The sequence below is a fragment of the Leptodactylus fuscus genome, chromosome 9 (assembly GCF_031893055.1).
Source record: "Leptodactylus fuscus isolate aLepFus1 chromosome 9, aLepFus1.hap2, whole genome shotgun sequence".
NCBI lineage: Eukaryota > Metazoa > Chordata > Amphibia > Anura > Leptodactylidae > Leptodactylus > Leptodactylus fuscus.
The window spans coordinates 8,384,982-8,409,324 of NC_134273.1; the positions used below are offsets into that span (position 1 = coordinate 8,384,982).

General features: G+C 46.1%; 2 protein-coding genes across 4 annotated transcripts in view; one reads left to right on the forward strand and one right to left on the reverse strand.

Annotated features, from left to right (window-relative positions):
• RAVER2 (ribonucleoprotein, PTB binding 2) overlaps nt 1–16,847 on the forward strand; it is a 22,301-nt gene extending 5,454 nt beyond the window's left edge. Inside the window, exons 2-14 of one of the 2 annotated variants that reach the window (XM_075286670.1) lie at nt 6,031–6,097; nt 7,480–7,949; nt 11,628–11,819; nt 12,316–12,442; nt 12,519–12,592; nt 13,093–13,194; nt 13,280–13,382; nt 14,244–14,392; nt 14,960–15,056; nt 15,220–15,344; nt 15,418–15,495; nt 16,106–16,219; nt 16,462–16,847. In XM_075286670.1, coding sequence (XP_075142771.1) covers nt 6,031–6,097; nt 7,480–7,949; nt 11,628–11,819; nt 12,316–12,442; nt 12,519–12,592; nt 13,093–13,194; nt 13,280–13,382; nt 14,244–14,392; nt 14,960–15,056; nt 15,220–15,344; nt 15,418–15,495; nt 16,106–16,219; nt 16,462–16,572 — 1,809 coding nt within the window. In that variant the 3' untranslated portion in view covers nt 16,573–16,847. The remainder of the gene's footprint in view (nt 1–6,030; nt 6,098–7,479; nt 7,950–11,627; nt 11,820–12,315; nt 12,443–12,518; nt 12,593–13,092; nt 13,195–13,279; nt 13,383–14,243; nt 14,393–14,959; nt 15,057–15,219; nt 15,345–15,417; nt 15,496–16,105; nt 16,220–16,461) is intronic. The other variant, XM_075286672.1, reaches the window with a different exon arrangement.
• A 157-nt stretch (nt 16,848–17,004) lies between these two features.
• JAK1 (Janus kinase 1) overlaps nt 17,005–24,343 on the reverse strand; it is a 40,403-nt gene continuing 33,064 nt past the window's right edge. For both annotated transcript variants that reach the window (XM_075286668.1, XM_075286669.1), the window contains 10 exons: nt 22,836–22,971; nt 22,548–22,699; nt 22,001–22,151; nt 21,562–21,656; nt 21,284–21,476; nt 20,042–20,166; nt 19,427–19,599; nt 19,103–19,220; nt 18,841–18,951; nt 17,005–18,346 (listed from right to left, as the gene is read on the reverse strand). In XM_075286668.1, the coding sequence (XP_075142769.1) occupies nt 18,245–18,346; nt 18,841–18,951; nt 19,103–19,220; nt 19,427–19,599; nt 20,042–20,166; nt 21,284–21,476; nt 21,562–21,656; nt 22,001–22,151; nt 22,548–22,699; nt 22,836–22,971 (1,356 nt within the window). In that variant the 3' untranslated portion in view covers nt 17,005–18,244. The remainder of the gene's footprint in view (nt 18,347–18,840; nt 18,952–19,102; nt 19,221–19,426; nt 19,600–20,041; nt 20,167–21,283; nt 21,477–21,561; nt 21,657–22,000; nt 22,152–22,547; nt 22,700–22,835; nt 22,972–24,343) is intronic.

The window sequence follows — 24,343 nt, forward strand, 5'->3', positions numbered from 1 at the left end:
CCCCCTGTGACATCACAGCCCTCTGTAGGTAACTCTGCTCCCCCTGTGACATCACAGCCCTCTGTAGGTAACTCTGCTCCCCCTGTGACATCACAGCCCTCTGTAGGTAACTCTGCTCCCCCTGTGACATCACAGCCCTCTGTAGGTAACTCTGCCCCCCCTGTGACATCACAGCCCTCTGTAGGTAACTCTGCCCCCCTGTGACATCACAGCCCTCTGTAGGGAGTCTCCTCTGATTTGGGTGAGTCGGGTCCCGTCCACTATTAGATTAGTTGGTATCTCTGTACCAGACTGTCAGACTTTACTGATCTAAAATAATCTTCTCTGCCGTTGCGTGTCCAGAAGTGCCGCCATATTGTGCCTCAGATGATAATACAATGCTCTGCATCAGTCGTTGTTCGGGGGGGGGGGGCATGAGCGAATCATAATATTTATTCTCTGTAATCTCTAGTCAGCGACTAGTCCTGGCTGTTACTATGGGGGCGGACGTGATCTTGTCATATGCCTTATTAGGGTATGTTTCTTACATGGAGGGGGTGGGGGTCTTCTTTATAGGAATCCCCACTTGTAGCTATTCATCCCCTCAGGCTGTCTACCCGGCACAGCAGACCCCTGGAGCTGCCCCTCATAGTACGGTATGTCATGTGCTCGCCTGTCGTATTTTACATATTTAGCTATATCTTACAGAGTGGAAGCAGTCAGCATGCTGGAGCTGACGGACCTGCATCTATGTGCTCTCTATATATAGACCTAGCGGTGTCCTGCTCCGGGGATATGGCAATAAGGTTCAGTAATACCGGCTATACCTGGGAAATGGTTAAAAGCCCTGGAAGGTGCAACAAGAGCTCCATGCTGATGGTCTCCAGCTATCATTTCTGTGGTAAAATATCTCTGCCACACATAACACCGGGATGTATCTACAATATACTGCACTCCACGAGACGCATCATGTATATGGGGATCTATAGTATACAGCAGAAAAAGAAGCGAACTAGGAAATCAGTTGTTTCTCTTCTCCTTTATTAACTGCATGAGACGTGCGACAATGTATATAACGGGGAGGAAAACAGGAGATGGCAGATGTATGTCAGTCACCAGCAGACTCTCATAACATATTATAGTAGTTATATTCTTGTACATAGGAGTAGTATTATAGTAGTTATATTCTTGTATATAGGAGTAGTATTATATTAGTTATATTCTTGTATATAGGAGTAGTATTATAGTAGTTATATTCTTGTACATAGGAGTAGTATTATAGTAGTTATATTCTTGTATATAGGAGTAGTATTATAGTAGTTATATTCTTGTATATAGGAGTAGTATTATATTAGTTATAGTAGTTATATTCTTGTATATAGGAGTAGTATTATAGTAGTTATATTCTTGTACATAGTAGTATTATAGTAGTTATATTCTTGTACATAGGAGCAGTATTATAGTAGTTATATTCTTGTACATAGGAGCAGTATTATAGTAGTTATATTCTTGTATATAGGAGTAGTATTATAGTAGTTATATTCTTGTACATAGGAGGTAGTATTATAGTAGTTATATTCTTGTACATAGGAGTAGTATTATAGTAGTTATATTCTTGTATATAGGAGTAGTATTATAGTAGTTATATTCTTGTATATAGGAGTAGTATTATAGTAGTTATATTCTTGTACATAGGAGCAGTATTATAGTAGTTATATTCTTGTACATAGTAGTATTATAGTAGTTATATTCTTGTATATAGGAGTAGTATTATAGTAGTTATATTCTTGTACATAGGAGGTAGTATTATAGTAGTTATATTCTTGTACATAGGAGTAGTATTATAGTAGTTATATTCTTGTATATAGGAGTAGTATTATAGTAGTTGTATTCTTGTACATAGGAGTAGTATTATAGTAGTTGTATTCTTGTATATAGGAGTAGTATTATAGTAGTTGTATTCTTGTACATAGGAGTAGTATTATAGTAGTTGTATTCTTGTACATAGGAGTAGTATTATAGTAGTTGTATTCTTGTACATAGGAGCAGTATTATAGTAGTTATATTCTTGTACATAGTAGGTATATTCTTGTACATAGAAGCAGTATTATAGTAGTTATATTCTTGTACATAGGAGGTAGTATTATAGTAGTTATATTCTTGTACACAGGAGTAGTATTATAGTAGTTATATTCTTGTACATAGGAGTAGTATTATAGTAGTTATATTCTTGTACATAGGAGGTAGTATTATAGTAGTTATATTCTTGTACATAGGAGTAGTATTATAGTAGTTATATTCTTGTACATAGAAGGTAGTATTATAGTAGTTATATTCTTGTACACAGGAGTAGTATTATAGTAGTTATATTCTTGTACATAGGAGTAGTATTATAGTAGTTATATTCTTGTACATAGGAGCAGTATTATAGTAGTTATATTCTTGTACATAGGAGGTAGTATTATAGTAGTTATATTCTTGTACATAGGAGCAGTATTATAGTAGTTATATTCTTGTACACAGGAGTAGTATTATAGTAGTTATATTCTTGTACATAGGAGTAGTATTATAGTAGTTATATTCTTGTACATAGGAGTAGTATTATAGTAGATATATTCTTGTACATAGGAGTAGTATTATAGTAGTTATATTCTTGTACATAGGAGTAGTATTATAGTAGTTATATTCTTGTACATAGGAGGTAGTATTATAGTAGTTATATTCTTGTACATAGGAGTAGTATTATATTAGTTATAGTAGTTATATTCTTGTATATAGGAGTAGTATTATAGTAGTTATATTCTTGTACATAGTAGTATTATAGTAGTTATATTCTTGTACATAGGAGCAGTATTATAGTAGTTATATTCTTGTACATAGGAGCAGTATTATAGTAGTTATATTCTTGTATATAGGAGTAGTATTATAGTAGTTATATTCTTGTACATAGGAGGTAGTATTATAGTAGTTATATTCTTGTACATAGGAGTAGTATTATAGTAGTTATATTCTTGTATATAGGAGTAGTATTATAGTAGTTATATTCTTGTATATAGGAGTAGTATTATAGTAGTTATATTCTTGTACATAGGAGCAGTATTATAGTAGTTATATTCTTGTACATAGTAGTATTATAGTAGTTATATTCTTGTATATAGGAGTAGTATTATAGTAGTTATATTCTTGTACATAGGAGGTAGTATTATAGTAGTTATATTCTTGTACATAGGAGTAGTATTATAGTAGTTATATTCTTGTATATAGGAGTAGTATTATAGTAGTTGTATTCTTGTACATAGGAGTAGTATTATAGTAGTTGTATTCTTGTATATAGGAGTAGTATTATAGTAGTTGTATTCTTGTACATAGGAGTAGTATTATAGTAGTTGTATTCTTGTACATAGGAGTAGTATTATAGTAGTTGTATTCTTGTACATAGGAGCAGTATTATAGTAGTTATATTCTTGTACATAGTAGGTATATTCTTGTACATAGAAGCAGTATTATAGTAGTTATATTCTTGTACATAGGAGGTAGTATTATAGTAGTTATATTCTTGTACACAGGAGTAGTATTATAGTAGTTATATTCTTGTACATAGGAGTAGTATTATAGTAGTTATATTCTTGTACATAGGAGGTAGTATTATAGTAGTTATATTCTTGTACATAGGAGTAGTATTATAGTAGTTATATTCTTGTACATAGAAGGTAGTATTATAGTAGTTATATTCTTGTACACAGGAGTAGTATTATAGTAGTTATATTCTTGTACATAGGAGTAGTATTATAGTAGTTATATTCTTGTACATAGGAGCAGTATTATAGTAGTTATATTCTTGTACATAGGAGGTAGTATTATAGTAGTTATATTCTTGTACATAGGAGCAGTATTATAGTAGTTATATTCTTGTACACAGGAGTAGTATTATAGTAGTTATATTCTTGTACATAGGAGGTAGTATTATAGTAGTTATATTCTTGTATATAGGAGGTAGTACTATAGTAGTTATATTCTTGTACATAGGAGCAGTATTATAGTAGTAATATTCTTATACATAGGAGTAGTATTATAGTAGTTATATTCTTGTACATAGGAGTAGTATTATAGTAGTTATATTCTTGTACATAGGAGCAGTATTATAGTAGTTATATTCTTGTACATAGGAGTAGTATTATAGTATTTATATTCTTGTAAATAGGAGGTAGTATTATAGTAGTTATATTCTTGTACATAGGAGGTAGTATTATAGTAGTTATATTCTTGTACATAGGAGTAGTATTATAGTAGTTATATTCTTGTACATAGGAGTAGTATTATAGTAGTTATATTCTTGTACATAGGAGGTAGTATTATAGTAGTTATATTCTTGTACATAGGAGTAGTATTATAGTAGTTATATTCTTGTACATAGGAGGTAGTATTATAGTAGTTATATTCTTGTACATAGGAGGTAGTATTATAGTAGTTATATTCTTGTACATAGGAGGTAGTATTATAGTAGTTATATTCTTGTACATAGGAGTAGTATTATAGTAGTTATATTCTTGTACATAGGAGCAGTATTATAGTAGTTATATTCTTGTACATAGTAGTAGTATTATAGTAGTTATATTCTTGTACATAGGAGTAGTATTATAGTAGTTATATTCTTGTACATAGGAGGTAGTATTATAGTAGTTATATTCTTGTACATAGGAGTAGTATTATAGTAGTTATATTCTTGTATATAGGGGCAGTATTATAGTAGTTACATTCTTGTATATAGGGGCGGTATTATAGTTGTTCTATGCCTGTACATGGCCCTATGGTTGGTTATTACACTTATATATGCCATACGCTCTGCACATATTGGTTGTACCTATAAGATATTTTGGGGTTGGGTCTCCGTTGTCTTCTACACTTCTTCTTTCTGACTCCTCTGGATGTTACTTACAACCTTCTGATGATCTTGAGGTTTATTCAGCCTTGTAGTATTTTTGTTAACCCCTTCAGTCCCGCACCTATTGGTCAGGGTTATTGCTATCGGTATTACATGTGATATGTGTGTCGTTGTCACTCCCCTCGCTGGGGATCCGGTTTCGGGCTATTTGCATAGTTGTTATGGATCGCTGAATCGGATTTACATACTGGAGAACAAATGCAAAAGATCCCGATATGACGAGAGACGTCCTGATCCTGCAGACTGTGGCCCGGGGTGTCCAGGAAAGCTTCAGTGAGAGTCTCCCTGGCACTGGGTTGCTTTGTGACACTGCTGCAATATGTCGGTTGCTCAGCTTTGACTTTCTTCTGCTCCGCTGCGTTGCTGAAGGCTCATTCAGTGGAAATAAGAAAATGTCAGGCCCAGTAATGAGAGAAATCCATCTTTTGTAGGATTCTTCTAAGCCTCTCGTATTAAACATTTATGTGCTGAGTAGTCGAGCAGTTGCTGCTGTAGTGCAGGTCCCGGCAGCAAGACGACAACTACATGTCATCTCAGAACTTATCAGACTCTTAAAGGGGTGAGCTGATGTATAACCCCCCATTGGAGGATTTGGAGTTAATAGAGGGCTGTGGTCACCAATCCTGTGTGCACCACCCCCCATATGAATGGAGCAATAGAAGAGCATGCACCACATTCATCTGTATGAGAGCGAAATAAATGGCGCAGCAGCATATGGCGGTTCCATTCATATGGGGGACACTGGACTCCCTTTTTTTCCCCACACCAGTCAGACATCCCTGTTCAGCTTCCTTGCAGTTGGAGAGCCCCTTTAAGTCACTTAGTTCTAGCATAGGTTGGTACATGGGACAGATATGGGGGCGCTCTCCAGGTCCTGTATAACCTCCGTGTTCCCAGTGACAGCACATGACACGCGTCCTCCGCAGCAGGAGATATTTTCTGCCTTCTCCCCCGCACACTGTATATATAAATACATAACTTTGCAGCGGCGTCTAAAGTAAACACGCCCCGCGTCCCATATGTTCCAGCCGCGGCGTCTGCTCTCCTTCACAGATGGCGCCTTGTTCTCAGCTGCTTTCATCGTATTTTGTTCTTTTTCTTTCTTCTAGGATATCCACGATTTACTGAAGGACTATGAGATAAAGTACTGCTATGTGGATAAGAATAAGAGGACAGGTAAGTGCCCCATAGGCCGCAGCACGGCGCGCGGGGGACCGTAGAGGGGCTTATTACGTTCTCCTGCCTATCTTCCTAGAATTCCTTGCTCTTCTGTTGTTTCCTATGTGGTAGGAGACGGGATTGTCTGTATCCTTGTAGTTCATGACGTGACCCTATAGATCAGAGTAACACGTGTGTATGTGACATATGGGTGTGACGCCTTCCCACAAGATGACTGTTACGTGGCTGATCAATGGTGGTCTAGCTGTGGGACCCCAACCGATTGGTGGACCTGTGGTCCCGTCTGAGGTGTGATGGGTGCAATGACACTACTCAATAACTGAGGCTGCTCCTGGGGTATAGGAGACCCCCATTAATCATGAGAATGGGGGTCCCCGAGGTTGGAGCACTAGCCATTAGATACCAGTCTCCTATTCTGTGGGTCCAGGCCCGCTCCATGAGCTCACCGCAGATCCTGTATGGTAAGTAACCCATCCCATCTGCTTCACCACTCCCTGCCTGTGCAAACCAGGATGTCACGTCATGCACCAGGACGCTCAGGATGAGCAGGGTCTTAGGAGGGGAGTTGTCGGCTGCTTCTCCTCATTATTCGGCAGCGCTGCTTTCTTAGGGGCCCTCGAGGACAATTTCACATGTAAGCAGATTGTATTAATCACTTTATATAACCCCCACCCCCCTCCCGGGTCCGCAGTCTGTGAGATGATGTTGGCCTCACATTACGTCTCTCCCCGGTAATTGCTCAGGAATCGCCGCATCGGCATATTCAGCGAGTCCCCGGGATGGTTGTATCAGGTTAAGAAGACGTAGCCTGTAACCGGAGACCTGACCCAGCAATTCCTGACCTCCCCCAGCCCCGCGTTCTGCAGGATAATGGGAAATTACCACTCTGCTGAGTTTGGGCAAATAAAATATTCATTAGCCCCCTCACTGCCATATTGTGTGCGCTCGGCCTAATAATAAGGGGCACGGCTCAGCCTCAGCGCGCCAGAATGAACCCGACGTTTATTAGCACTTACCTATAAGACCTGCGAGTTATATAAAGTGTCATACACCATGCTACACCGCCATATACAGTGCACACTACAGGCCCCTCTTATCTAGTGTTATACTGTGTGCCGTGCAGGAGTCTGGGAAAGTACAAAGGGCCAGACTGGGGAATCGCTGTCTGTTTAGTTCCCTTGTGGGGTGGGGTGACCTCACACATCAGATTGGAGGAGATGATATCAGACAATTTCCACCATAATAAGCCTTTGGCAGGTGCTAGGTATCGGAGAATCTAAGAACTTAAGGGTTAAATTTCTGCAGTCCCCCTCTGATCCTGAGCGCTCTTGTATCCTCACTCCTCTTCCTCCATTGACCCCTCCGTCTTCTCTTTTCAGCTTTCGTCACTTTGGCGAATGGAGAACAAGCACAACACGCCATTTCCAGGTTCTACAAACATATCTTCCGGGAGAGGGAGATCTGGGTTCAGCTGCAGCCGACCGATGCCCTCCTGTGCGTCACCAACCTGCCCCCGTCCCTCACCCTCCAGGAGTTTGAGGACTTGGTTAGGACCTATGGCAGCATTGAGCGCTGCCTCCTGGTCTACAGCGAGCTGAGCGGACACTTTAAGGGCTACGGCTTTGTAGAGTATATGAAGAAGGACTCTGCTTCCAAGGCCCGGCTGGAACTGCTTGGCAAACAGCTGGAGGAGTTTACCCTCTTTGCCCAGTGGGTAGACGTCAACCAGCTGACTGTGGACTTCATCCATTCCAAGTGCCTGTGCATCGACAAGCTTCCTAAAGACTTCAGCAATACCGAGGAACTGACCGAGCTCTTCTCCTCGCTGCACAAACCCGTCTTCTGGCAGGTACGGGCAACGCTGGCGCTCCCCAGATACTATCAGGACCCCAACATTCAGCCGTATTCTGGGTCCTGTCATCATACATTGTATAGTGCTGTGCTTGGTTTCACAGCTCAGTCCTATTCACTTAAATGGGACTGAGCTGATGCTGTTCTTTGCCATAATGTTAGGATAGGTCACCCTGTTTAGATCAGTGCAGGGCTGGGATATTTTTGTTGCTCCGCTTCATTCAGGTGACTGGGATTGAGCTGCAGTACCGGAAACAACCACTACAGTGTGCAGCGCTGTATACAATGAAGAAGCTGCGACAATCGCTCCAACGCCTCAGCCCCTTCACACAGCTAAATGGTGCAGGGCTGGGATTTGGCCCCCAACTGATATGTTCATAGCATGTGTATGGGGGTTAGTGTTCCCTACTTCCTGTGAGACTGCATTTACCTATCAGAAAGGCGCCCCCTAGAGGTCATCACACAGGCACTAGCAGTAGTTTACATTGTTCATGGCCTTCCTCAGCATGGGTTGTAGAAGTGCAATGGTTAAACCTGCAGCCTATTATAAGTCTAGTTCTCTACATATTAAACCTCATCATTAGAGGCAATTGTAGCCGCAGAGAGACGGACGTCCGGAGGTTTAATTATAGGGACAGCGCTCCGAAATCCTCATTTATATGCAGAGATCTAGCAAGGATGGGAACAAGAGTTATCCCATATAAATACTGATCTGAATAAAGGAGGGGGGTCTTTATGTCTACACTTGTGTGGTAGTGATCAGGTTAAGGAGATTCCACCTGTCAGCAGTATTATCCTCCAGAGCTGTGCTCACTATTCTGCTGGTACAGTCACTGTGTACATACATTACATTACTTATCCTGTATTACACCCCAGAGCTGCGCTCACTATTCTGCTGGTGCAGTCACTGTGTACATACATTACATTACTTATCCTGTATTACACCCCAGAGCTGCGCTCACTATTCTGCTGGTGCAGTCACTGTGTACATACATTACATTACTTATCCTGTATTACACCCCAGAGCTGCGCTCACTATTCTGCTGGTGCAGTCACTGTGTACATACATTACATTACTTATCCTGTATTACACCCCAGAGCTGCGCTCACTATTCTGCTGGTGCAGTCACTGTGTACATACATTACATTACTTATCCTGTATTACACCCCAGAGCTGCGCTCACTATTCTGCTGGTACAGTCACTGTGTACATACATTACATTACTTATCCTGTATTATACTCCAGAGCTGCGCTCACTATTCTGCTGGTGCAGTCACTGTGTACATACATTACATTACTTATCCTGTATTACACCCCAGAGCTGCGCTCACTATTCTGCTGGTGCAGTCACTGTGTACATACATTACATTACTTATCCTGTATTATACTCCAGAGCTGCGCTCACTATTCTGCTGGTGCAGTCACTGTGTACATACATTACATTACTTATCCTGTATTACACTCCAGAGCTGCGCTCACTATTCTGCTGGTGCAGTCACTGTGTACATACATTACATTACTTATCCTGTATTACACTCCAGAGCTGCGCTCACTATTCTGCTGGTGCAGTCACTGTGTACATACATTACATTACTTATCCTGTATTATACTCCAGAGCTGCGCTCACTATTCTGCTGGTGCAGTCACTGTGTACATACATTACATTACTTATCCTGTATTACACTCCAGAGCTGCGCTCACTATTCTGCTGGTGCAGTCACTGTGTACATACATTACATTACTTATCCTGTATTACACTCCAGAGCTGCGCTCACTATTCTGCTGGTGCAGTCACTGTGTACATACATTACATTACTTATCCTGTATTACACTCCAGAGCTGCGCTCACTATTCTGCTAGTGCAGTCACTGTGTACATACATTACATTACTTATCCTGTATTACACTCCAGAGCTGCGCTCACTATTCTGCTGGCGCAGTCACTGTGTACATACATTACATTACTTATCCTGTATTACACCCCAGAGCTGCGCTCACTATTCTGCTGGCGCAGTCACTGTGTACATACATTACATTACTTATCCTGTATTACACTCCAGAGCTGCGCTCACTATTCTGTGGTGTCCCCAGGGATCAACCACATTCACCCTGAGCATATTTCCTCCGTCGGCGTGTGTCCCCTCTCCACGCCGGCACCTGGAGGAGTCTCCGGGGCCGGCGTCAGGTTGCTATGGCAGTCGGGAGCCTTGCGCTGGCTCCCCGGCCTGTCAGTCTTTCGCTTCTATTGCGGCCTGCGCTGTGTAGCCTGCAGTAGAGGCGCTGGTATTAGGCAGTGCATTGTATAACACCGGCACTTCAGTTGCCATCTACCTGCCATAGGCTGCAATCGAATCGAAAGACTGACAGGGCGGGGATCCAGCGCAAGGCTCCCGACTGCCATAGCACCGTGACACCGCCACCTGCCTCAACCTCCGGGAGCCGGCGATAACGGCGATCATGGCAGTGCGCACACGCTGCCGGAGGAACTGCATACTACCTGTCGGTGGCCGCAACGATCGGCGACATTAACCCTTCCGGCGCCTGAGTGACAGCTGGCCGAGGCGCAGGAAGGGTTAACGTCGCTGATCGTTGCGGCCACCGACAGGTATTATGCTTTGTATTGCAGTAAACCGGTTCTTCTATTGTGGGCTCTGCTACGTGGCCTGCAATAGAAGCCCCGGGATTATGAGATGTATTACAGTGCATAAGCATTGCTCACGGTGTGGTGTTCGAGAGGGGACGGCGCAGAAGAGGGATTTGTGAGTCAGTGGGGGTCCGCGGGCGCCGCAACATCGTCCCCAACAAAGTCGCGGATAAATATTAGTGTAATATATGATTTCTGCTCCTTGCCGCCTCCTGCACCCCCTGCGGTAATAATAATGTGAGCCCTGTATAGATCCATATTTGTTCGGCTGCGTTGCCATGTGCTTCGTCTGCCTTCTGCTATTTTCGGTTCTGTATATTTTCTAGAATCTTCTTCAGACTTCTCGTGGACTCTTTCTCTTCCGCTTGGTGTCGGGTCTGTGCACAGGTTTCCATTCCCTAATCTCTGCTGTATCCAGTGTGGACAATGCTCTGTGAGCTGCGCAGCGTTCTGTCCGGATACATTGTATCACCTGATGCTTGTGCTCAGAGGATTGTCCAGACTGGATACAATGTAACCAACCCTCAGCTGTGAGGAGTCTGGGGACGGCGGTGAGACCAAAGACAAAGCCCGGGAAAAGTTTTAGATTTTTATTGTATTTTTGCCTATAATGACACGCGTGTTCCTTGTCCGTCCTCCTGACCTGCCAGTTAGATCTTTCCTCCTGCCGGCGGGCGCGGAGCTGCTGTTATGGGCCGGGTGCCCGCTCTGTGTTGCACCTTTGCCCTTGAGCTCTATTTACATTTGTGATAAGACGCCTCGACCTTCACAGCTTATATTGCTGCTGTTTATGATTGTAGTATATGGGGTTATTACACCCAGCGTGTACACTAGAGGTGCCATCATTAAAGGGGATGTCCAGTGTAGTAAACCTCACCAGTAGGCACAGCAGAGAAAGCTTTGTGTTCCCCTCGCACCGGTCCTGTCCTACATTACACACAACCCACCCGCAATGTCCTGCTTGTATTTGTTGTCCTCCTGTATCTTCTGCTCTCGCCTCCGTTATGGATGTAACGTCTTCTGTCCTTCCAGCTGGCGAAAGAAGAAAGTGGCTTATCTGCGGGGTTTGCAGTGGTTGAATATGACACGGCCCAGCAAGCGGAGGAGGTGCGGGACTACATGAACGGGAGGCTGGTGCATGGGAGCAGGGTTCGGGTGTCCTATTGTGCCCCAGGGTCCCCGGGCAGAAGCGTGCTCGCCGCCCTCATCGCTGCACAGGGAATGGTAAGTGCTCAGCACCCGCTCTCCTGTAACACTGTGAAACCTTGGGGGGCTCCTCGCTCATGTGGCTCTGATCTCTGGGGTCTCTGTCCATTAATTAGTCACATGGTAGCAGTGTGAACCCCCGAGGTGGGGCTAGGAGGAGGTTTGCAGAAATCTTGCAAGTCCTATGAGAAAAATGCAAAAAAATTCAAACCTTCTGGGGCAGATTTATTCTGTATTATCCGCCAGTTCTCTGTTGTAGAAAGTTGTGACTTATGTATAAGCTTCAGCGTTCCGCTCGCTTATACACAACAGCAGCGCAAATCTCTCCGGGGGTCCGGGCAGCTATCTGACAGTCTGCACTTATTCATTGCAGCAAAGCTGCAGCCTAGTTACAGGCCCTTGCACAGATTTTTGGAGGGTTTTTTTTGCAGCAGAGAACTAGACTCTTACCATTACTAACTAGTCCTCTAACTAGTCCTTCCTCTCATTCCTGACTACTTGTCCTTGTGTGCAGTTGCAGAATAACCGTAAAGGATTACTTCCAGAGCCGAATCCTGCGCAGATCATGCAGAGCCTCAATAACCCGGCCATGCTCCAGATGCTGCTGCAGCCGCCGAACCGAGGAAGGTCAGGGAAGCACGGTGAGCGGTCCTAACAGTCCTCAGAGCGTGTTCACACTCTGCACATGCCGTGCGCTGAGCTCTCTGTGTCTCGTAGGTTCTTCTACACGACCGCCCTTTGTTAATCCAACAGTCAGCCAAGCACTGCTACAGCTCAACAAACTGCATCAGGTAAGAGGGCAGGTGTGCACAAGGGCATGGGGGACATGATCTGCGCCTAGTGTAGTTCCTGGGACCAGGAGACTAATGGCCTGTGGTTAAGGTAGGCCATCAGATGAATGGGGTCCATCCCTCAGCACCCCTGCTGATCAGCTGTTTGGAGAGATTTGTACAAATGCAACATCGTCTTTGTTTTATCTCGGTCGGTCTTGTCTCCGTGTATATAGTAGTGACTGTACACACATTGCAGTTTCCTCCAGCCAAGGGATGACGCTGCAATACCGTGAACCGCACTGAGAATGGACAGAGATGATAGACGGTCATATAGAGTTGACATGGTGCTCCTACCAAATAGCTGGTCATGGAGATGCTGAGAGTCAGACCCCACTGATCTAACAATACCTCACAGCTGAGGGTTTGCTTCAGTGTAGGTGAATGACTCCGCTGCAGTCACTTGGTCCTGTCCTCTCCCCCTCCGTCCATACCTGACACTTGTTGTTTTTGTTGCACAGAAGCCGACACTCCCGGGGAACCTCCTGCTGCAGAATTACCCCCATCTTCCAATGGCGCAGCAGCAGCTCCTGCAGCTCAAGGGCTCCCAGTCCAACAACAGTGTAAGTACACAGTAGGGGGCGCTCTGCTGCCTCCCTCCATGTCTAGGCCTGAGTGGTACCTTATACATGTCTGTCTTGGTGATAGAAGCCTGGCCTACTGGGAGAAGCCCCGGTCTCCATCTTACAGACGGCAATGGGGACAGCGCAGACAGGATCAGTGGAGACCGTGCAGAGAGACATCCCGAAAAGTAATACATATGGCTGGGGAGGGGCGATGACGGGGTTAACCGTGCAGGTATCGGAGCGCTTCCGGTCTAGTGTTAGGAGAGCTGGGTCACTTACAGACCTTCCTGACTACTGTGACCTAGGAGAAGCCATTGTTACACTGTCACTGGCCAGTAGTGTCTCTCCCTGGCAAAGCCAAGAAATGTAGAGAAGATCCTCTGTTTACTCGGTAAACATGGCGGCTACTGGTTCTACTGGTTATAGATGCAGGCATTTCATTCAGATTCATCCCCGCGGTCAGACCTTCCCCTGCTCTTCTTCTGTCTCATGTGCTATAGGGGGCGACAAGAGGGGCACAGGGCGCAGTGTACAAACTCCGCACCTCCTCCTCCTCGTGGCCCAACACACCGCAGATTCGCTGAAAAATCATTTATATGAACAAACTTCTATGTCAAATCTGCCTCGTGTGAATTCGCCCTAAAGCTGCTCATAAAACTTGGATGTTTGTCAGCCTAACCTGTCACGTTCAGCGGGTCTGTCTGTCCTCTCCCTGGAGTCGGGGTGGGGGGTTGAAGGGGAGACTGGTTGGCCATGTTTAATTTCAGTGCCCGAACCTTTGCTCCTCCAGTGCAGTCTCACTAGGGCTTACTCCCCTCTCCGTATTCAGGACACTTGCATGCTCAGCCTAGCCCGGTGTGTTTGCTATAGGGAGAGACGGCCACTCCGACAGCCTGTCCTGGACTCCTGCTGGCGCCACCTATAGATTATCACGTGGCTGTTCGGATCTGTCTCATCCCCAGTATAATGGCAGGGGTCAGAGGGTTCATGGCATGGATTTCTGTACCTTGTATGTCCCTATATCCCTCTCTGCACCCCTCCTCCAGATCTGTTACCCTATTACCACAGTCAGCACTCGGCCCTGCCCCGGCTGCCGCAGGACAAGCAGGCTGCACCGCTGGCATCTGAAGCTCTGCTGATGGGACCCAGTCCAGCGCACCTCCCGGCCAGCACCGCCGCCGACTCTCTGCACATGGTGAGAGTTGTCTTTTCTCACTTCTATAATTAGATTCTACATTGTGGGGAGTGTAAATGTTTCCATAGGAATAAAGTGGCTACTGGGGTCTTCTAATCCTGGTGGTGGTCTCGCTCCAGCCCTTTGATGATTAACCCTTCTGATCTACAAGGGCCACACAATGGACTCGGAGCAGATCAGTCATCTCCTGTGAGATTACAACGCTGCCACCCAGTGGTCAACTCCTAACAACTGCACAATCCTCTCTGCTAGCTGGCTGCAATGTCGTGTAATGCAACACCACTACCCCCACCTGACCAGGGGTGACATGTGCAGCGGAGGGTGCAGTGGGTGCCGCTATTTTATTCTGTATACGACCGATATACAGTCATGTACTTTAGGACAGGGTTACATTCATTTCTATGACTATCTGTAGGCAGATTCTGCCCTGGAAACCCCATAGAAATGAATGTCTGCTGAGTCTTAGTACTATTTTGTACATGGCTATGGCGTCTGCTGTGACATGCCGCTCTGTTACTGTTATACGAGCCGTTCACCACTTTGTAACATCAGTATTTTATGTTGTAGAAGAAATCGACCAACCAGACGTCGCTGCTGGGGGAGCCGCCCCGGGACATCCGGCTCAGCACCAACCCGTACCTGAACCTGGCCAGCGTGCTTCCTGGTAACCTTGGGCTGCCACAAGGGGGCACCCTGACTTATTGGGGTGTTCTGATCCTGCACAGTCATAGATGAGGGATATATAATGTATATTGGAGCCTCTTCTGTAGGGGTCCGGGGGCTACCGCTGAGCTGAGGGTATTAGTGTCTTCCCTTCTGTGTCCTAGGGATGGCGCTCAGGGCACTCCAGTCTCACACTATGGACGGATTAATCTCTCAGGACCCGGCGGCAGCACAGCCAGCTCTGGACAGTTACTTGACCTACAGCCAGCAATACGGGGATTACTCTCAGGTAGACCATGTTGTCTCGCTGCCGCTCTGCGGGTGGTAGGTGGCTGTCTAATGATGGTGATGCTCTGTTGCAGGATGCGCTGCAGCAGTGGTATGACCAATACTCCACGTACAGCGGAGCCCAGACAGATGCTCCGGGTGACAGCAGCCAGGTAAGTGGAGCCCAGGATTACACATAGACGGACTCATTGGGGGAGGGGGCTTTATAAAGGGGTCGCTGCACACTTCCAACCATTGCAAATCTAAGACTGAGCAGCCTTGTCAGCACCAGAACATCCCATGTAAACCTGAAGCCGCCGGATTGATCTTGTGCGCGCTCAGCGCGCTCTCCCTCCTCTCCGGCATTTAGAGCTGAGAAGGGGAACAGATGTGGAGATGATTTTTCCCAAGATGGCAGATTAAGTCTGAGCCTAGTAATTGGTCTCGCTGTTAAGATTTGGTTCTTCAGACCTAGAAGACGTGGTGCAAGTTATTCAGCGCTCCTTGTGGGTGTTCAGTAGGAGCAGACTGAAGGCGCCGGTCACCCCATAGCGGTATGTTTAGATGTCGCAGAATCTGCATTTACATTAGGAGCAGCTGACTCCTAATACCTATTGGAGGAGGGGGGGGGGGGGGGGCGCATTTCCACCCCTCCAGCACTAGAACAGGCCACACTTGTTCACAGCTTAGTATTGTATTAGAGCTCGGCCCAGTCTCTGAAATGAAGCCGCCATGTTTTTCATTCCGCACCCTTCCATTAATTATTCTCCTCTTTCTCTGTAGTTGTCTTCCACTCTGGGTTTTGGGGAGTACAACACGTACATCCAGGCACCGCCCACCTACTATACCAACGCACAATCCTTGTACCAGACTGGGGTGACAGCGTCTGCTGATAAGGTATATATGTGTGTATATGGCAGCAGCTTACTAGAAAGGGATTGTTCATGAGAAGAGAGCGGCCATATTTTACAATCCTGATCTGACATCACATTTAGTGGTTGCATGGTCACATGACAGATCTGATGTCACTTGGAGAGGGTGGGGCTTGTCTGATGCTCCGCCCCTCAGGCTCTGCACTAGGCTGCATACAGTGTATCTGCAGTATCCTGAGTGTTCCTGGTTCTCCCTCTGTATGGCAGGTATCGGGCAGTGAGAAGCGGTCGTACCTTCTTGATGGATACCCTGAGCACTACGGTCAGGCCTCGGAGAGCTGCGGCGATGCTTACTTCAAGAGGAAGAAGGTCTTCTAGTGTCTGCACACGTACGTCTCCACCTTCACACCCAAAGATGCACAATGTGGGTTATACAGACTTTGTAAGCCATGTAGTCTGGCACTGAAGGGGTTAGAGTTGCCTAAATGAAAATATATAAAATTTCTCAGGCTGAATTGTTCTATAAGCGGGTGAAATCGCGGAGAAGATTTGTAGATATTTTCTACAGATCGCTGTGACTCGATGTTTTCTTATATTCTTGCTCTGGCTGCAGCGATTTTTGGTTTTTCCTTTTTGTAAATATGAAGCAATAAACAAAAAAAAAAAAATGACCTTTTAGAATCTCTTCCTGTGACCTCTGTAGTGGGGGCGGGGCCTGCGGGTCACTGGGCTAAACTGGGGGCGCCCAGGAGAGTAAAGTCTTAATCATGAGCAGGCGGCCATGTAACAGATCCGTGTATAGTGAGGGAGAATATTTATTTCTAGAAATAGTTACAAAGTGCTGAGATTCACATGAACTGTAACACCGAAATGTAAGAAAACAAAATATTAGGTCCGTTACATGCAGCCAATGTGAACAGCTCCCTGTGTGACCTGGCTCTGCAGCGCCACCTGATGACCACGTGTAAGTGCTGGGTACAAAGCAAACCTGGTACAGATGAGGCTTCTAGATGAGAGATGAGGAGGGGTCGGCAGGGGCAGTGCCGCTACAAGGAGATCAGACAGCCCCCTCCCCCGACAGCCCTTTTATGTAAGGTCTGAAAATTAATCAGAGCGTTAAAATAGAAAATCCGCTACAGCCAGACCTATAACAGTGTACCGGCCTACAGCTACCAGTAGGGGGTCTTACATACTACATTCAAAGACACAGAGTTCCCCCTAGTGGTAGCTACAGGCAGGTATAAACATGGCGGTTTCTACACTATAGAGTGTCTTGTTCTTAGTACAGACTGTGCTGATGTGTCCAAAGCTGTAAAGCGCTATGGGGGGGTGGGGGGGGGGGGTGCACAAGACCCTGAGCTTAATGAAACCTCGTAAGATACAGTCCACGACTTAACCCCTGCTATGTATGCCAATGTGTCACATGTTTTTGAGGATTCCTGCAAAAACAAGCCCATCCATGATCTGGCTGTGGAGCAGCAGTGAGGGGTTTGCTGAGCGGTGCTACATGTTAGATGCTACAGGCAGCTTTGGCTTCTATGCACAGAAATGCAGGTAGATGACTACAGTATAGACTGGAAGGGGTAGGGGGCGCCACTAAAACTTGAGCATGAGCTGTAAACACTTCCTGCATCGCTATACACGATACCGGACGGCTTCAGCCAGAAGGAAGAAACCAAAGTAATGCTGAGTTTCTTGCTCTGTTGCTCCTGGTTTTCTTTCCTCCTGAAGCAGTGATGCAAAAAGATCCAGAAAGACGTCTATACTGAGCAGTAAGGAGCAGAATCCTTAAGGAGGCGGGAGAGCGAGCAAGTGCGGCTCCACAAGCCCCAGCACTCAGGTGGACCACAACAGTAATATATCCCTATGGCTGGATGTGACACTCCTGGGCCTGGAGCTGATGCACAGAGGTGGTGTCGTGTCAATGAGCATTGTGTCCCGTCCAGGCCAGTAGAAAGGCTTTAGTCTTGCAGAGGAAGACAGACATCCTGGATATAGGGTATGCATCCATGGGAGCAGCAAAGTCTAGTCCTTGTGTCTTCCACCTACGTTACATCTTATTTATCAGATCTGTGAAGCCTTGGATTAAAGTCTGGAAGGAATCGCGATTACTTGGGTTCTGCTCCCAGCACCTCCACATCAGCTGATAGACCTGGTAGGTAAAAAAAAAACAAAAAAAACCCAGTCACTTTTTGTTTCTATTTTCTGTCCATGATTATGGGGGCGGCCATCTTGCCTGAGCTTCTCCTCTGCTCTAACAGCATTTAGTGATTTGCTTTACAGCATAGTAATAGGCAGATGTAAATGAGGTAACTGCTGCAAAACACAACTACTCTGCAGTATTGGCAAGTGTTAGTATGTTATTCGGCTTAGTGCCCAGAGGGAATACACACAAATGGCTTGTAGAGTGACAAATAAGCCAACAGACACTTCTACGCAGGATCCCTGCAGCTTTGTGCCACAATACACAGTACAATATTGTATTAGGCCAGGGCAAAAAAACAAAACAGCAGCATGACAATTACATCTATGGGAACCCTGGCAGATTCCCTATAGATGAGACTGAAGCAGAAAGTCAAAGGAAAAACCTCTGAAAATTTTCTGTGCAGGTGTTACTTATAGCCCCCCCACACTCACACTCTTTACCTCATTGGGGCAGTTTTGGGGAGGAGGTAGACGTTTTCCTTCTTCCAGAATCCTGACTAGGCGAGTGACTGTCATCTGGCCTTGCGTTGGTCCGATCATTTTCAGAAACATCTATCATGAATAATTAAAAAAAAAAACAACTGATAAATGTGTCCAGTAAAGATGGCGACATACAAAGACACAGTCTACACAAGCCGTAATCTGAACGTGTCCCAATAACAAGCGATTGCTAATCCACATCCAGCACAGAATGGGTCCTCACCGTCATAGGACTGTACTCTGAATTGCAGTAGGTCAGGATTTCATACAAAGTAACTCCAAATGACCAGACGTCGGAGGCGATGTAGAACTTGCAGTGCAGCAGACATTCGGGGGCATACCTGGAACACAAGAGTCTGAGATACACTGTGCAAAGCAACACAAGTTACTGACCCCCTGGTAACAGGGTCATTCCACTTCTTACCCTCCAACCCCCCTAAAACTCCTGGATTCTCGGTGTGCCCTTAGTATTGGGTATAAATACTGCGCAGGCTGTGGCGTCATATACATAACGGGCAGGTAAATACCGTAACCATGGTCTATTTACCAGAACACCGGACTGTCCAGGTCGTCCTTCACCGTGTAATACTCCTTGTCTGTTTCAATGGCTTTGGTTAATCCGAAATCTCCGATCTTCACCCTGTGCTCGTTCTCCACCAGGACGTTTCTTGCAGCCAAATCCCGGTGAACGTACTGACGGGAGCCTAAATACGCCATGCCCTGTGCAGGAATAACAGCGCTAGATCAGAGCCCGGCCGTACCTCATCACATATGGCCCACTGACAGTCTCTGCATGTTCATTCTGTCCTTACCATTTTTAAGGATTTCCATTTGCTTTCAGTGACCAGTGCGGTATTATTTAGGCTTTCAAAAGCTTAAAACCTGTTCAGAGCTAAGACTTCTCAGAGCTGAGGGTTTGTTACAAAGGCAATACTGGACTCTAGATGCTACCCGGATACAAAGTAGCCATCTATAAGCAGAGACATTTCTGTTGCAGATGTCAGCTGACAGAAAATTGTCTATACTGGATACAGAAGTCACAAACCCTCAGCTGTGAGAAGTAAAAGGTCTAGATACAGAATAGAGTTCTTGTTTTATGATCTATCAGAAATCTGCAGACCCGAGGGGATAGCGAATACCAATTACCAGGAGCGCTCCCTACCTTGGCGATCTGGATGGCATATTGCAGCTGCTGCTTGAGGTTTATCTTGTTGACATTCCTTGGTAGATACTCCTTCAGGCTTCCAGAAGGAAGATACTCCATGATCAGTTTAATGCCGCTGCCCCCTGCAGGTAGAAAGACAAAGAGATGGAACCGGATGAAGTCTGGACGGCTCAATCTAGATCATGTTGGCTACAACCATTTACATCAGTATTGGAGGAGGGGAAAAAACAAAACAAACAGGTCCATCTATGTAAACGGTTGGTCGTCCATCTGCGTTCACTTAAGATTGTGTGGGGTTTTTGGGTTTTTTTAAACACCTGATTAAGAGAGCCAACGTCTGCTTTATGTGTCGCTGCATCCAGTCCAAAGTGAAATTCCCAGTAACCGGAGCAGAGGATACATGATGCCGCTTATCTCCTTCCATAAAACCCTGGAGCATCTGAGTGAATTACTAGCCATGAGCATGATCTGGCATAGAGCACCCAGCATACAAGGGGTTACTATGGGAAGATTACTAGCGTTCGAGGTTTTGAAGGTTTCTCCAACCTTATATCACTTATATCTAGTTTTGCTCGCAACGCCGGCCACCCCTCCCCCTCCAATTTCCAGCAAATGACTGATATTCAGACTCTATAGAGACAGACTGTTATTATTGTTAAAGGGATTGTCCAGGAAGTTACCCATTACTAACCCATGAAATCCCCTTTGCTGGTCCTGCAGCCAATCAGAGGTCACATCTAGGAAGCAGCAGTGAGGCCAGTGATTGGCTGTAGCAGTCACATGAATGATGGATGTGGCATCATGGAGGGAAGCACCAGGGGATTTCGAGGGGCGAGTGATTATTTATACCATTGCCTGATCTTAGATGACTTTTTAAAATCCCAGACAACTCCTTAAAATGTATTTCCAAGCCATGGCTCACCAAACACAGCGCCGTACATTGTATCATGGCATGGCTCGGTATTGCAGTTCAGCCCAATTCATTTGAATGGGACTGAGCTGCATGGACATTTGACCAATGGATATGATGGCACCGGCCTGGGAAGAGGAAGTGGAGCTCCATGTTATAGTCTCAGAACACCCCTTTATGTGAATGGGAGATGATCTGACCACTACACAGAGAGCGGTGCTGTCATGTGGGGTGTCAGATCCCCTCTGATAATGAGGGCCTATCCTTACGATAAATCATCAGTATTTCTTTTACAATCTCAGTCAGCAGAAATAAGACGTCAGACTTACCATCCTCTGCGCAGATGCCCTTGTATTTCACAATGTTGTCATGGTAGAGATTGCGCAGGATCTGGATCTCCTTGTTGAGGTCAGAGATGTGAGTTCCTCCCGTTCCCGGCTTCAGGGATTTCACAGCCACCAGCTCTCCGGTGTTATCGCCTTCTGGATCGTATCTACATAACTCCACCTTCCCAAAGTGACCCTACCAGAGGAGAGGGAGAGGATCAATCACCCAGAATAACGGGACACTGACCATGGCTGACTGTGGAAGATGCACGGGCACTCACCTCTCCCAAGTCGCGGACTCTCTTCAGGAACCTCTTCTCAAATAAACTCGGATCCACTTGTGTGGAATGAGAAGTTTCCGAAACAATGTCGGGATCTAATAGACAAGAGAGCAATAGTAGAATCTGTAGAATGGTCCAATATCATACAATATAGCAGTGTAGCCTAGGCCTTAGTCCTATAGCTCGAGTGGAGGGCTGCAAGGACAGACGGTGTGCAACACTTAGGCCCTGTTCACTATTTCTGCTTATTATATGTGGCACGATTTACTTATTTTTTCACAATGCAGTTTCCAATGCAGATGTGAACAGAGTCTAAAGGAGCGTGCAGATGTCTACAATCCTGAAGAGACAGCTGGAAGACACATGTGCACCGAGGAACACAACACCATATTTTATATACAAGATCGTGAGCACAACACCCCGGCGCCCTGGCACTCACTTTGCTCCTCCAGCTTATTGATCTCCCTCATTATTGCCCGGAAGAAGGGTCTTCTGTTGGCGTCGTAGTTCATGCAGTTGATGATGAGATTGGCCAGCTCCACACACGACGGTTTTGTCAGCAGGAAACAGCCTTCGTAAAATCTCTCTTTCTGAAGTAATGGAACAAAACATCGGTAAGGTCAAAGCCATGAGAGCAGAAAGGAAGATGGGGCAGCCCAGCAAACGAGGAGTGTAAGGCTGTGCTCACATCAGGGGTGGAAGATGTGCCAATGTGTCCAGTAAAATGCCGGACTCCTTAAAGGAAATGTCACAGACTTCCATTAAAATCAATGGTTCCTTTAAGCATTGTCTGGCTGTAGAGACAGGGCTCAAGCTGTTCTAGTACGGTCATTGTTATATACACAGATGTGACCAGCACCTAAACTGCTATGAGCAAATGGACAAGTGAGACAAGGATGTAGGAAACCATCCCCCACTTCTACTGCACTGGGAAGAATAAAACTGACACCCCCAGAATGAGCTCAGAGCAGTTGTCACTCTATTACCTCTGCCAGGGTCTTATCCTTCAGAGGAACTTCTCCATTGAAACAGATTTCCCACAAGGTTGTCCCAAAACTCCACTTATCAGCTGCGACGCTCAGTATTCTGGAGTCATCGACACATTCTGGAGCAATCCAGGGGATCCGTTCCACACGCTCTAAAATATAAGAGAAGAACTACCATTAGAGTATTCCAATAGGAACCATAGCTGACTGGCCAGACATGCTGGGAGTTGTAGTCTCCAAACATGTAAATGCAAATATCATATCATGCTCATGACTGATCCACATTACCTTGTCTTGTGAGCACAGTTATTGGTATGCCGGGGTCACTCAGCTTTATAAATGGCCCACACTCGCCGTCAATCCCTTCTCTGGCCAGCAGGATGTTCTTAGTACAGACGTTTCCATGCACCAAGTCTTTATCTTCCTGTAAGAAGAATTCATAGAAATGCTTTAATAACTTAGACACAGTCGCTGGTGAATGACAGGCGCACACAGACGGTCACTGGTGAATCACAGGCACACACAGACGGTCGCTGGTGAATGACAGGCGCACACAGACGCTCGCTGGTGAATCACAGGAGCACACAGACGGTCGATGGTGAATCACAGGCGCACACAGACGGTCACTGGTGAATCACAGGCGCACACAGACGGTCACTGGTGAATCACAGGCACACACAGACGGTCACTGGTGAATGACAGGCGCACACAGACGGTCGCTGGTGAATCACAGGTGCAAACAGACGCTCGCTGGTGAATGACAGGCGCACACAGACGGTCGCTGGTGAATGACAGGCGCACACAGACGGTCACTGGTGAATCACAGGTGCAAACAGACGCTCGCTGGTGAATCACAGGCGCACACAGACGGTCGCTGGTGAATGACAGGCGCACACAGACGGTCACTGGTGAATCACAGGCGCACACAGACGGTCACTGGTGAATCACAGGCGCACACAGACGGTCGCTGGTGAATGACAGGCGCACACAGACGGTCACTGGTGAATCACAGGCGCACACAGACGGTTACTGGTGAATCACGGGCACACACAGACGGTCACTGGTGAATCACAGGCGCACACAGACGGTCGCTGGTGAATCACAGGCGCACACAGACGGTCACTGGTGAATCACAGGCGCACACAGACGGTCGCTGGTGAATGACAGGCGCACACAGACGGTCGCTGGTGAATCACAGGCGCACACAGACGGTTACTGGTGAATCACGGGCACACACAGACGGTCACTGGTGAATCACAGGCGCACACAGACGGTCGCTGGTGAATCACAGGCGCACACAGACGGTTACTGGTGAATCACGGGCACACAGACGGTCGCTGGTGAATCACGGGCACACACACATGGTCGCTGGTGAATCACAGGTGCACACACATGGTCGCTGGTGAATCACAGGTGCACACAGACGGTCACTGGTGAATCACAGGCACACACAGACGGTTACTGGTGCATCACAGACGGTTACTGGTGAATCACAGACGGTCGCTGGTGAATCACAGGTGCACACAGACGGTCGCTGGTGAATGACAGGCGCACACAGACGGTCACTGGTGAATGACAGGCGCACACAGACGGTCACTGGTGAATCACAGGCGCACACAGACGGTTACTGGTGAATCACGGGCACACACAGACGGTCACTGGTGAATCACAGGCGCACACAGACGGTCGCTGGTGAATCACAGGCGCACACAGACGGTCACTGGTGAATCACAGGCGCACACAGACGGTCGCTGGTGAATGACAGGCGCACACAGACGGTCGCTGGTGAATCACAG